Raw genomic sequence first — 13,948 nt, 5'->3', positions numbered from 1 at the left:
CAAATAGGAAAACCTGGTTTGAAATTTGAGAACTATTGCCAGCTTTTCCTTCTATCCAGTTTAACATTCATTCATTCATTCATTCATTCAACCCCTACAAAGTCGCCAGCCAATCACAGGGCACATATAGACAAACAACCATTCACACTCACATTCATACCTATGGACAATTTGGAGTCGCCAATTAACCTAGCATGTTTTTGGAATGTGGGAGGAAACCAGAGTACCCAAAGAAAACCCATGAAGAGAAAATGAAAACTCCACAGAGAGATCGCAGAGAGTGGAATCGAACTTGGGTCTCCTAGCTGTGTGGCCTGAGCGCTAACCACTCAACACCATGCAGCCAAGTTTTAATTATTGAGTGAAAAAATATCCCTTCTTCCCCATTCCATTCAAAACCCGACCTTCAGTTTACAATACATACATTGGATGCTAATGAGTTAGCTTGCTAACATGCTATGCTTGAAGTGGTGTGTTCCTGCAATGATCCTGTAGCCTGCACATTAGCAATATGGTACAAAAAAAAGAACAGGAATCTAAAAGTGACTATAGGGGTGTTATTTCCTGTCTCCGGGACTCTAATAATGTCAAAAACAGCATTAGAAAGTCATAAACACATTTAATAGCCATTGTTATCCCTCGCCACTTCACCGTCACTTCACTCTGTTATGAAATATAATAATTAATAAAATTACACTTGGATGAGTGTTTTGCATGTAGGCCACACAGTTAGGAGAACGGGAAGACCTGGGTTCGATTCTCTGCTTGAGCTCTACTCCGCTCTAAATTGTCCATAGGTGAGAATGTGAGTGTCTATATGTGCCCTGTGATTGGCTGGCGACCAGTCTAGGGTGTACCCCACTTTTCACCCAAGTACAGCTGGGATAGGCTCCAGCATAGTGAGTATAAGCAGCATAGAAAATAGATGGATGGATAAAATCATGCTGTTTTGTGGTTAAATATGGCCTATTATTTGTCAAAAAAATCTACATATATTTTAAATTTTGCTTTTTTTTTGATAAATAAAAAAAATATCATAAAATTGGCTAGAAGAACTAAAATAAGGCGCTCAGAAGATGCATTCAAAGACATTTCTTAAGTTACCTTTTTCTTTATGATAAGCCAACGCAATTAAACTGCTCTCAGATCTGCCTTCAAACAACGTAGCATGAAGCATCCTTTTGAATGGATTGTGCTGTGCCGACAATATGGGCTGACTGATTAAGGTGAAGTACGAGTCATTCAAATAATGGTCCAGATAGGGAATCGGGAGTTGTTAGTGCTTTCAAACAAATGCACGGAGCATGTCGTGGTCCCTCCTGCATTGTCTTTGAAAAACACTCAGTGGAAAGTGAAATCTCACGTGGACTGAGTGCAACTTTGAAATGTCACAGCAAATGGTCCATCTGCAATACAGCACAGCACTCTAGTGGCCACCAGGGTAATAATAATGTGTGTGTGTGTGTGTGTGTAAAGTGTTTCTCCACCTCTGTGAACTTTTCCCATTGTTGAGAGCAGGTGTGAGGGTCCGCCGAGGTGATTGGGTAGAATTTTCCCAAAAGAACCCATTTTCGACCGAGGCGACATTTTGACACAGGCGCCTGCCAGACAACAGTCATCCCGAAAAGATTGGACGTGTTCCGAGCTCCCTTTGAGAGTCTTATTGACTTCCACGGTGCAAGTTTTACTTCTCCACTGTTGAAAAATGTCTTCATCAACCAAAGAAAAAGTTGTATAGGCTCATTTTTAAAAAGACCAATTGCGTGTTGGTATGAAATGTTGACTTCACATAATACTACAAACAGTTCCATTCCATAGTACAGTAAACCTCGGATATATCGGATTCAATTGTTCCCACTGGTTTTGTCCGATATAAGCGAAATCCGTTATATGCGTATACCGGAAAATGTCCGTTTTACGCATATATCGGATTTTATCCGTTATAAAAAGGCACTTCCTTGACTATTTTTCCAATGTACCTGGACTGGGCAATGAAAAGAGACGTAAGGTAATGAGAATTTCACTTTATTGGACTCTGAGCATAACAAATTGTTAATTAAGCTAGGCCCTGTTACGCCCGTCAGGCCTACGTTATTTCCAATAGTGAGGTTAAGATCGCATTCACTGCTGTGCTAGTATTATTGACGTCACTCACTTTTATATTTGTCCTAAATCTGGAGCCCGGAGAAAGACACGATGCGGCCATTCGATATATGCGAGGGAAATTGGAACGGGACTGGAGATTTTGTCCGAAATAGGCGAAATCCGTTATAAAAAATCCGATATATGCAATGAATTTTATTGGAAATGCATTACAGAAAAATTGGTTCTTTTTTATCTGTCCGTTGTGAGCGAATTTCCGATATATCCGAGTCCGATATATCCGAGGTTTACTGTATTAGGTTAGTATTATTCATTTTAAACCACAACAAACCGCTCTTTTAAGTCATATATTTATGATTTTTTTTTCTTTTTTACTCCCATAGAACCGAATAGGAATAGCATTCATCTGTTCTCAGGTCAAACTGTTACCCTGCAAGTGTAAAAAGAAGATAACCCCTGTTAATATTAGGATGTAAAAATTATAATAGTAGAAGATAACACTGTAAGACAACACAACTATAAAAAAAAGCACTGTAACAAAAACTATGCAAATGTGCGGTGTAAAAAGACGTTAGCATAAAACAACAGTGACCCAAAGTGAATAACTAATGATCTGTTTTAGAAGTTAAACATCTGATTACTATTTCGATGATGAAGCCTTGTAACGAGGAGAACATGCAAACTCCACACAGAGATGGCCGAGGGTGGAATTGAACCCTGGTCTCCCAGTTGTGAGGTCTGCGCGCTAACCACTCGACCGCCGTGCCCATTCAGTATTAATAAAGGCAATATTTTTGGAGTTAGAGCATAAAAAAATACATGCTTTAACATTATTAGAGCCCTGTATACATAAAATAACACCCCTATAGTCACTTTAACAATCTTATGTTTTGTTCGCATCACATTGCGCAAGCTATGGGATCACTTCAGGGACAAAAGACATAACATAGCAAGCTAGTGAGCTAACTTGTTGGCTTCTTCAATGCCCTTATGTTGGAATGTGGGCGGAAACCGGAGTACCCGGAGAAAACCCAAGCATGCACGGGGAGAACATGCAAACTCCACACAGAGATGGCCGAGGGTATGAAACTGTTAACTTAAAACTGTTATTGCCAAATGCCCGCAAGGCATGCCGGGTAGTGCGGCTGCAACAACAATAACAACTATGAACAATAAAACATTTGATATCAAGAATATGTAACCTCCTCCTTGTTTACTTATTTGATGTTAAGAGAAAGAATACCATGAGCTACCCAGCATGCCTTGCAGCAGGTATACAAGGGTGTTTTTTCTTAGTCATGGGTATTGTGTATCTATTTATTTGTGTGCCCAGGTAGGTTACGCTGTGCGTTACCTATGGACAATTTGGAGTCGCCAATTAACCTAGCATGTTTTTGGAATGTGGGAGGAAACCAGAGGAAACATGCAAACTCACACAGAAAAGGCCGAGGGTGGAATTGAACCCGGGTCTCCGAGCTGTGTCTCCTGCGTGATAACCACTACTCCTCCATGCAGCCAAGTTTTAATTATTGAGTGAAAAAATATCCCTTCTTCCCCACTCCATTCAAAACCCGACCTTCAGTTTACAATACATACATTGGATGCTAATGAGTTAGCTTGCTAACATGCTATGCTTAAAGCGGTGTGTTCCTGCAATGATCCTGTAGCCTGCACATTAGCAATATGGTGCAAAAAAAAAAAGAACAGGAGTCTAAAAGTGACTATAGGGGTGCTATTTCCTGTCTCCGGGACTCTAATAATGTTAAAAACAGCATTAGAAAGTCATAAACACATTTAATAGCCATTGTTATCCCTCACCACTTCACCGTCACTTTACTCTGTTATGAAATATAATAACACAAATTTATTTGTGTGCCCACATATTGCAGTAGGTAGGTTACGCTGTGCGTTGACGTGTTGCGTTGTAGATTGCTTTTTTTCTACAAGCAACAGATTGCATCTGACCCTTCTGGTGACCGGAGCGTGCTACAATAACACTGCAAATGTCGTTGGCGGCTACAGTTAAAGATATTAAAGGTTTAAAAAAAAAAAGGGAATTGCCCGTGGGATGGATGAAGAAGCTTGGCCAGGCTGATGTGGCCCACAGGTTACAGGTTGCCCACTCTTGTCTTAATATGGCTACAATATTGTAGCACAAAGGTGATTATAGGGGTGTTATTTCATATAAAGAGGGCTCCAATAGTATTAAAAACATATTCAACACTATATATTATCAAGCAGCTGTCATTTAAATGTGCCGATTCACAGGTTAAAAGTAAAAACAAGACCACAAAAAGACAAATGATGATCTTGTCGTTTAAAGGTGGTAAAAAAAACGCCATCCAAGTGTAAAAAGAGATTCACCTCATTCGACTTTAGCCATCCCCACTGTGAGAGTCGGTGCATAATTCTATGAATAGCGTGAACCTTTATCAGCGTGAACTTTAAAAGCTTTTTACTACAGTATAAATACCAAAGCGGGAATATCAGTCCCGAGCACCTTGTGAGTTAAAGTCTGTGCTTTGAAATACTTTCTTATCTTTACTCAGGAACAGAAAAAATCTATTCAGTAACACAAAATGTGTGGCGGTGCTTCACACGCTTCCACGCGCTACTGCTGAGATGTTGTTTATTGATATTTAACTATTTCGCCATCAAGATGATCAGTTTTGTACTCGCAGTTCCAAAACCGCCTGCCATCAGCGCATAGGAATTCTGCTGAGTCCAGCATTTTGTTTTGACATTGTGGATGTGTCACAGCGACGGTCACTGCCTTTCGGATCAGCCTGATGCAGCATTTGCAGACTTCACTGGAGCTTCACATCCACCTGGAATTATAAAAATAAAAAAAAAAGTCTTGTAAGCACTTTTGATGACTGTGAAATTTCCTCCGGTGCTTGTCTGGCGTGGAGCTGCGTCTGCTTATCTGTGGCCTCGTTCTGTTCATATGTCATACAGTTGGTCGGTGTAAAGCGGTTTATTAGCGGGCCCATTACAAAAGAAGCCAGCCGATAGAAGAAGTCATGCAGATTATAAATTCTCCTGTGAGGGACTGGGGCTTTTTGCACGACTCTGACGTTAAACAACAAGCCTCCAGTTATAGGTGGACTTTTTTTTTCTAATTTAAATAAAATGAGATCACAGGCCTCATATGACATCTAGAATTCGCTCAGCTCAGAGTATAGCCAAGCATCCTGTTTCTGTGATTTCATGGCCCACTTTCCCGGTATTGATTGAAGTCTGCAGCATCAAGCAAAGTTAGAAAACAGTTTGAAATAGCACTTTCCATTACATTATGCAAGACAACTAGCACTTATTTATATTATTTTTATCATCAGGTACCATAAAAAATGTTAGACATGGGATTTAAAAATAATAAAAAATAATATAATAATAATAATAATAATATAATAAATAATAAAGTAGTTCTAATTTATGTGTTTCATTATTTTTATATGAGTGATGACGAAAGCAACCCGGAAGTAAACCGGAAAAAGTAAGCGTAATTACGCAGACGACGTAGTTAGGAAAAGAAAAGACAAGATTTTGAAAAAAAACACTCAAACACTTAATTTTAAGTTATTTTGTTGTTTGTCTTATTTCGGTATATTACTTTTTGTATTTTTTTTAATATTACTTTGACGAAGGCAACCCGGAAGTGTGACGTCATAAAGTCGTCACGCAGCCTCAGCTAGCGAAGACGCATTCGTTCAAACTGAAAGTAAAACACATTAGGCTAACTTTTAATGGAACAAATTGTGGTATATTGCTGCAAGTGAAAGCTCCCGGTTGGGGTTTAAGGGGTATGTAATATTTACACTTTATTCTAAAAGCTGTTTTTTGTCTTCGGTGTTCTCTTATGAGCTAAAGCTAGTAGCACCCTAGCGTTAGCATCGTGTAAGCTAACTCTAGGCAAGCAGCACTTGAGTGTCGCAAATGATGATTTTTTTAAATCGAATTATGTGCAGGAAACTTTGTTAATATGGGTGGGACTTCCAGAGTGCACCTCCCTTCTCATTTGGTGTGTAGTTTAAAGTACAATGACAGTCGTGAAGCCTGTGTTGACATTAGCGTTCATATTGCTTTGCATGAAGGAGTGAATGGAAGTTAGTAGAAATAATATTCAGTTGAATCACATCACAGTCACTGTTCTGTGTGACCTGCTAAGGAATACTACACTTTTCCTCCTCAGGATCCATTTAAAAATGTCTGCAGCAGAGCCCATCATCAGGTCCAAACAGATTCAGAAAGAAGTCAATGGCATTTCCACTCAAGTTGTTTGCACAGAGTTCAGTAACTACATTTTTGTGGTTATAACTCAGTACGGCAAGATCGGAACGCTGATATCTGTCACACCTGAGTCGAGATGTGACGACTTCAGCACCCCAATATTCTCCACCAAAGTGCTGTTGGGAAAAGACGAGGTATGCATTGGTTGTATGTTGAAACTAAATGTGTTACAGTTTTTGTTTTCATATATGTGCTTGTTTTCAGCCTTTGTCGCACGTTTGCGGCAAGAACTTGGCAACATTTGTGTCACAAGAAGCCGGAAACAGACCCGTTTTACTGGGACTGGCATTGAAGGACTCTTCGGTAGACGCCATCAAGCAAATGAAAGAAGTTGTCAAAAGTTGTCAAGTGTGGTAGAGAGCCAACAAAATGGACAGGAGGGTGACTTTTCTATTTTTCTAGTTATAATACCACCTTGTCATAAATCGGTCTGACATTGTACTGTTTTTGTACCTTAAGTTAAACAAAATGTACATTAAAACACATAAAACCATACAGGTTAGTCTGTCTTTCCAATGTACAGTAATTATACTGAATTATACTATATTTATACTATATTATACACCACACCAGGAGGTATACCCATGCATTCTGATGAGATCCAATACAATAACTATAAATAATTCATGTTCTATGCAGGAGTAATGTTCACCAAAGCATTACACAATGACTTAATAAATACACAAAGAACATTAATAATGAATACAATTATGCTTCTCAGCATGCTTGTTAAAAGAAAAAAAAACATTTCTTGAATTGGCTCATTTGAGGACACACTTCTTTACTCAGTCTGTTCCATATTTTTTATTTTTAAAGTTACATTTTCCCGTAAGTCCTACTTGCACTCACTCGGACGTAGAAGTTTAATAACAGCGCCATCATGTGGTGTATTTGTCAGAATGATAACATGAGTCAACGCAGTAAATTCAAATTCTCACCTGTTTGTGTGTTGCGTTTTTGGAGTAGAAAAGTTACACTATGTAGTGTCCTAATTGCTTTTCACATGACTGTGTATTGTTCGTGAGCAGGATTACGGTAAGTGTTTGCAAAAAAAATCAAACGGTTTCTTATACGAAGCAACACAAATAACAAACCTCTTGTGTATTTTTCAGAATTTTAAATAATGTATTTAGAGTTTTATCTTGTCCGAGTCGTCTTTTCGGGCCCTTGAAAGCACCGCCATGACGTCAACTCGCTTTAGCTGCGGTCACGTGACACATTCACCTGTTTCCTCAACCTGTTTGTCTCTTCGCCGCCCCTCGAGCTGTCAATACAAAAACTGATTGTTTTCATTTTATATTTGCATTTAAATCTACTTTTGGGAGTCTAAAAACGTCAACCACGAACGGCAGAAGGTAGACGTTTAGTTTTTATGTTCGTTTCGCGACTTTAGAGGTGTTTTGCTTCGGACTCCGACCTCGGTGTAAGCTAGGCCTCCCCTGAGACAAGGAAGTGTTGGACCTCCCGTTGCTGTGAACTCCAGGACCCCCTCGCTAATATAAATGACGACTAATGTGCTCGGTCGGCGACCCTAAAAGGCGATTAAACTTCGATGGTGATCTGTTGACTGTGGACCCGGGACGCTTGGGAACGTTTTGTGGACAGTAAACAAGATAAAGGGACAAGGTGAGTTCCTTCTGGCACGTATAAAGTACACATGTAAATTTGCTGAGTTCTGTATCTGTCTTCCTTTAGTACATTGGTGTCCAAGATGGGGCCAGCGGGCCATTATTTATTGGCCCTCGACACATTCTATAAAATGCTATTGTAACAAGAAAAACTGAGCAGTGATTTTCCAAGAAGAGAGACAGAAATATTCACAAGGTAATAATAATAATAATATTAACAGACAAAATAGAAAAATGTATGAGAAACAAACACAACAATTTTAGTAAAAAATAGGCAAAATGTAAGAATAATACATGTAATTAAAATGTAATGAAATTAAAATGTAAAATATATTAAGTATGCAGAAAAGTCCATGCTTTGTCACCATAACATAACAATGTTGAAATGCAGTTTTTTTTCTTTAAATATAAAAAACCCTGCATATCTGCAGGTGTTGGTTTTAAAAAAAAAATTACAATTTTGATTTTTCAGTATGTGGCCCTCCGTGGAAAAAATTTGGACCCTCAACCTTTCCACTCTAATGTCTACGGGTCCAAACGTCTCACGTTTTGAGGGATGATGACAGTTTAGAGTCACAAGGTAATAATAATATAACAAATTGAAAAATGTAAGGAAAAAAACTTAATATGATAAACAAACATCAATTTTAGTAAAAAAAAAAAAAAGCAAAATATGAGAATAATACATATAAACTATGAAATTAAAATGTAAAATATATTAAGTATGCAGAAAAGTCCATGCTTTGTTGCCATAACAACAATGTTGAAATGCAGGCTGTTTTTTTCTTAAAATATGAAAAAACGTGCATATCTGCAGGGGTTGATTTAAAAAAAAAAATAATAATAATAATAATTTAGATTTTTCGACGATGACGACAGTTTAGATGGCTAGATGCTGCCTTCTGTCATCTTCATCCATATGTTCCCCATCCCGTTCTAGCTCTCAGGTGAGCGTCTCTGTGGAGGACATGGACCTTGCAGTTGAGAACACCTCCATTGTCCACCTGACCGCGCCCATACTCCCGGACAAGGCTGACATCTCCAACATGACCATCCTTCGCACGGGCAACGGCACCATCGTGGAGGACCAGATGTTCTTGAACACGATGCCCGCCCGCGGCCTCTCCGGCATCTTTGTGTGGTCCGCCTTGCTCATCACCTGCCACCAGGTAATTGTTTCCAGGATGCTGATTTGTGCTGATAATCCATTTTCCCCCCACAGGAAATAAAGCGAGTGGGGGTTATATGTTCCAGGGTGAAACATAAAACCTTTATTAACTGCTCAGGCAATATTTGCAGTAACATTTTGAACTGTGAATATACTGAAAGTATGAAGTAGACATTCTTCTTCCTCCTATCTCTGCTTGTCACTTAAGGACAGTTATGACTTTTGTACTGAGCAGCCAGGACGAGCATCACTCTCATCACAATAAGTTCCATTTCCTGTTCTCTGGTTAGTATAATTTTTTCCTCGATGTTGGTCTCGTCAGGAATTTTGTACTGAGCAGCCAGGACAAGTATCACTCTCATCACAATAAGTTCCATTTCCTGTTCTATGGTTACCATCTCATTTTTCTCTATGATGGTCACTTCAGGAATTTTGTACTGAGCAGCCAGGACGAGTATCAATCTCATCACAATAACTTCCATTTCCTGTTCTATGGTTAGTATCACATTTTCCTCTATGATGGTCGCTTTAGGAATTTTGTACTGAGCAGCCAGCCAAGCATCACTCTCATCACAATAAGTTCCATTTCCTGTTCTATGGTTACTATCACATTTTACTCAATAGTGGTCGCTTCAGGAATTTTGTACTGAGCAGCCAGGACAAGCATCACTCTCATCACAATGAGTTCAATTTCCTGTTCTATGGCCAGTATCATATTTCCCTCGATGTTGGTCTATTTTGTACTGAGCAGCCAGGACAAGCATCACTCTCATCACAATAAGTTCCATTTCCTGTTCTATGGTTACCATCACATTTTCCTCGATGATGGTCTCTTCAAGAATTTTGTACTGAGCAGCCAGGACAAGTATCACTCTCATCACAATAAGTTCCATTTCCTGTTCTATGGTTACTATCACATTTTTTTGATGATGGTTGCTTCAGGAATTTAGTACTGAGCAGCCAGGACAAGTATCACTTTTGTCGCAATAAGTTCCATTTCTCATTCTATGGTTATTATCACACTTGTGGGGTTAATCCAAGTGTGAAGTTTTTATGTGAGGTATATTAAGGCATGTTTTTCCTGACATTTTAGATTCATGTAAACCATTTTTTAATAACTGATGATATCCACATGAGGACCGTGCACCATATAATAATGTAAGGTGTAATCAGAGATGACCGAGACCTGACACGCCGCACGCACCACCGCCGCCGCCGCTGCCACCCTCGCCAGAGGACGAAAACCAATTGTTACATCCATTAAGGTTTATTACCTCACACTTCACCTTTTGTGAGCTCAATGTTTGAGGCCGTGCTCTGCCATAACCGTGAGTCACATGGCTCGGCTTGCTATATTTATTCACTCCTTCCCTCTTGATGAATGCACAATGTGGTGCTTCATCAAGGTTAAAAAAAAAAAAGAAGAGTGAGATGTTTAACAGAGCATATTCCCTCATGTGCGTATGTCTCAGTGTGCTGATAGCTTATCATTATGGTTTGATGATTGACTCGCCGTGCTCCACTATCAGCACTGACATCATTATGGGCGGCGCACCAAGCAGGGTTAAAATTCTTGAAAATGTTTCTATTATTAAATCGCCAAGGCTTTCCTACTTGCTGTACTTTAACATGTTTGGGATTACAACTGTCAACTGAAAGCGAAAGCACCGCCATGATGTTGTGTATTCTTCTGGAAAACCGTTTCAGCCAATAATTTCATGCTCAATTAGTCCACGAATGGGGCATAATAATTATTACCATCATCTTGGGTGACTGTATAAGAATTGTTTTTTTTTATTTATTATTATCGTTTTGCATTTTATTTGTTAATTTGTTTTTTTTTAAGGACTTTTAGCATATATTGAGTATGAATAAATACACATGCAGTAGATATGGGTTATGTAGTGCGGTTTATGTGTTTCAGATATGCTTAATAATGTCTGAAAAGAAGTAGGAGGAAGAAGCAGGATGTATGCAATTCTACCTAGAGCTGCAGAAATTGATTATTAATAGATTAGCAGATTAATATTCACACATATGTATGTTGTGCAGTGTGCACCAAACCATATACATTTATATACAAAGAAATATACAAGTAGTTGTTTTTGTCAGTTGATGATGACTTCAAGCTGCATCGGGTATTTGTGAGTTGTCTCTTATTATAATTGACGTGATCTTCAATATTTGTCCAGTTCATTGATATCTTATGATAATTTACTCCTCTTAGGGTAAATAACTGATTTATATAGTAACAGATTGCATTTGCAGGAACAAGCTGTTGCTGTTGGTGGATAATATAGACTATTTAATGGACCCGCCCTTTGCTCACATGGTCGTAAAAGTTGTTCATGTGTCAGGGATAGCTTTAGTATAACTCTAGTAGCAAAAGGCTAAGCCTAGCGTTATGAAAAAGTCAGTTTTAGTGACCTTAAAAATATAGTATATAGTACTGAGGGACAGAACAGATCCAAAATAATGTGTCAGTTGTGTTCCCATATCACTAAATACATTTTAACCACCTATGTTTTGTACGTGTACTGCTGCAGATATCGGAAAAAAGTGATTTCAGTGTGGACGAAAAGTAGTTGGTGCTTGTGTGTCATAGTGTTCAGGCCAAACAATAAATCAGTGAAATGGGAAAAAAAACATTTCAGGCCCTGTTTTTTAAGCTTATTTTCTCCCTTTGAATAAATCCCTTTATCTGCACAAAGCAGTGTGAAAATGTATTATTTATTCTCATCCGAATCTTTGCCGCTGCATTTGTTTTGGCAGCTCTTTACACAAAAAGGAATAGAAATCCTGCAATTAATCACAGCCGGGCCGGACTGACCAAGTTCATTATTCATTTACAAGCAGATGCTCGGCATAGTTTTTAATAAATGCAGAATATCACAGCAGCAGTCTGTTATTTTCATTTCCATGCAGCTTTTTTTGGAGTTTTGTGCTTTGCCAATGCTAGTATTAACTTTGTGGTTTGCTAATAGATCTACACACACCTGCGCTCCTACACCGTCCCCAACGAGCAGCGCTACATCATCCGGATTCTCCTCATCGTGCCAATTTACGCCTTTGACTCCTGGCTGAGCCTGCTCTTCATCAGCAACAACCAGTACTACGTCTACTTTGACTCCGTTCGAGATTGCTACGAAGGTACGTACGTGCACCAGGGTCCACATTTCTTTCCACTTCTGAATTTGGATTTATACTGATACAATACCGATACCGGTGCTCTGTTAGCTTCAAGAAGGAACCACACCAAAAGAGTACCAGCAAATGTAGCTAGAAAAATATCAGCAAACATGGATGTTTCCACATATGAATGCAGAACTCATTATCATTATTGTAGTAAACAAAGTAAGTTTCTACGAGTAAGTATGATATTGTAGCGCCCCGGAACTTTAGCGTACAGTAGTCCCTTCTTTATCGGGGTTAATTGGTTCCAGGTCAGTTTCTGCAAAGTAGAATTCATGATTCATAAATTTAATGCTTATGTAGCGAGAGCATAGAAAACCATTTTTATGACCTTTTGAAATACAGTTTTTAACCTTATTAGAGCCCTCAAGACATGAAATAACACCCCTATAGTCATCTTTACACTTGTATTACTCAATATAGTAGACATATAAGACATATTTAGCCTTGGGAGAGTTCCTTGTTGTTCCTTTATCTTAATCTTTTATTGCATCTTCTCAATGCTTTATATTTGTATTTTTCTTCATCTAGCCACTTTTTTGCGTCTAAAAACGTAGTTAGATTTTATTCACGTAGATTCTACATATGGTTTGTAACATTATTAGAGACTGAAGACATGAAATAACACCCCTATAATCACCTTTACCTTTGTATTACTCAATATAGTAGACATAATAAAAGGAAAAAAAGCTATCTAAGACATAAATTGTGCTCATGTGTGTTACTATAACCGTTTCTTATTTGGGGACCTGATTGGCGGGTGGACAGGAAGTGAAGGCAACAGTTCACAGAATTGAGTTTCAACTTGCCTTGGCAACAGGAGCCCTTTGTTTCATTTGGGATTTTTATTAGGGAGTTTTCATTGAAATAATTCAAACCTGCAATAAAAGCCTGTTTTTCGTCTCACTGAACATTTTAAGTAACATGACCGACACCGAGTGACCAGTGTAGCGTAATGCATATCATTTGCAGCGTCTTTGAATGGGTCTTCTGAATGCCTTATGTTTGTACGTTAATTCATTAACCAATTTTTATGCTTAATTGAAGACAAAAATATGTAGTGTTTGATTAAATATGTATATTTTTGACTAATAATGTTCTATGTACTACCACAAAACAGCATGATTTATTCATTTATTCAGAGTGAAGCCGTGAAATTCGAACCACTAACTGGCGAGTTTGTTATGTCCCAACTGTTTTGTGTGGTTGCGAACGCATCAAGCCGTGTGCGGCACGAATGAGGGCGCCGACTGAAGCGCATACGCATACTGACAACATTCAAGCACAAGTGATTTTGGAATTTTAACATACGGGAATTATGCTGGTATCAGAACCTTACGCCGATACTGCATCGGCTCGGCTCCATTCCTGCGGCGCAAGCATCCCCCTCACTCGGATTTCAACATTTGCCAGGAAAGGCAAGGAACTCACCAAACTAGTTTTTCCAATACGTGATAGTTGACACCGCATCTATCTACACGGTGTTCATCTTTTTGAAACAATACACCTTATTTAGTTACCCACAATATGATGTACACATGCAAGACCCGTATCCAAAATTAAAAGT

At 38.7% G+C, this 13,948-nt stretch overlaps 2 protein-coding genes across 4 annotated transcripts in view; both read left to right on the top strand.

Annotated features, from left to right (window-relative positions):
- Positions 1 to 6,888, top strand: part of psmg3 (proteasome (prosome, macropain) assembly chaperone 3) — a 159,062-nt gene extending 152,174 nt beyond the window's left edge. Inside the window, exons 1-3 of one of the 2 annotated variants that reach the window (XM_058048352.2) lie at positions 5,757 to 5,906; positions 6,296 to 6,527; positions 6,598 to 6,888. In XM_058048352.2, coding sequence (XP_057904335.2) covers positions 6,309 to 6,527; positions 6,598 to 6,750 — 372 coding nt within the window. In that variant the 5' untranslated portion in view covers positions 5,757 to 5,906; positions 6,296 to 6,308 and the 3' untranslated portion in view covers positions 6,751 to 6,888. Of the gene's footprint in view, positions 1 to 5,756; positions 5,907 to 6,295; positions 6,528 to 6,597 lie in introns of those variants that run through there. The other variant, XM_058048351.2, reaches the window with a different exon arrangement.
- A 707-nt stretch (positions 6,889 to 7,595) lies between these two features.
- Positions 7,596 to 13,948, top strand: part of tmem184a (transmembrane protein 184a) — a 14,901-nt gene continuing 8,548 nt past the window's right edge. For both annotated transcript variants that reach the window (XR_013629933.1, XM_058049204.2), the window contains exons 1-3: positions 7,596 to 8,019; positions 8,962 to 9,190; positions 12,174 to 12,339. Coding sequence is in view for 1 of the 2 variants with exons in the window: in XM_058049204.2 (XP_057905187.2) it covers positions 8,990 to 9,190; positions 12,174 to 12,339 (367 nt within the window). In the remaining variant the exon portion in view is untranslated. The remainder of the gene's footprint in view (positions 8,020 to 8,961; positions 9,191 to 12,173; positions 12,340 to 13,948) is intronic.

Source organism: Doryrhamphus excisus, linkage group LG16 (assembly GCF_037039965.1).
Source record: "Doryrhamphus excisus strain RoL-2023G ecotype Guam linkage group LG16, RoL_Dexc_Guam_v1.1, whole genome shotgun sequence".
NCBI classification, from domain to species: Eukaryota; Metazoa; Chordata; class Actinopteri; order Syngnathiformes; family Syngnathidae; genus Doryrhamphus; species Doryrhamphus excisus.
The sequence above is the reverse complement of the archived record's forward strand: the minus strand, read 5'-3'. Positions and strand labels throughout refer to the sequence as shown.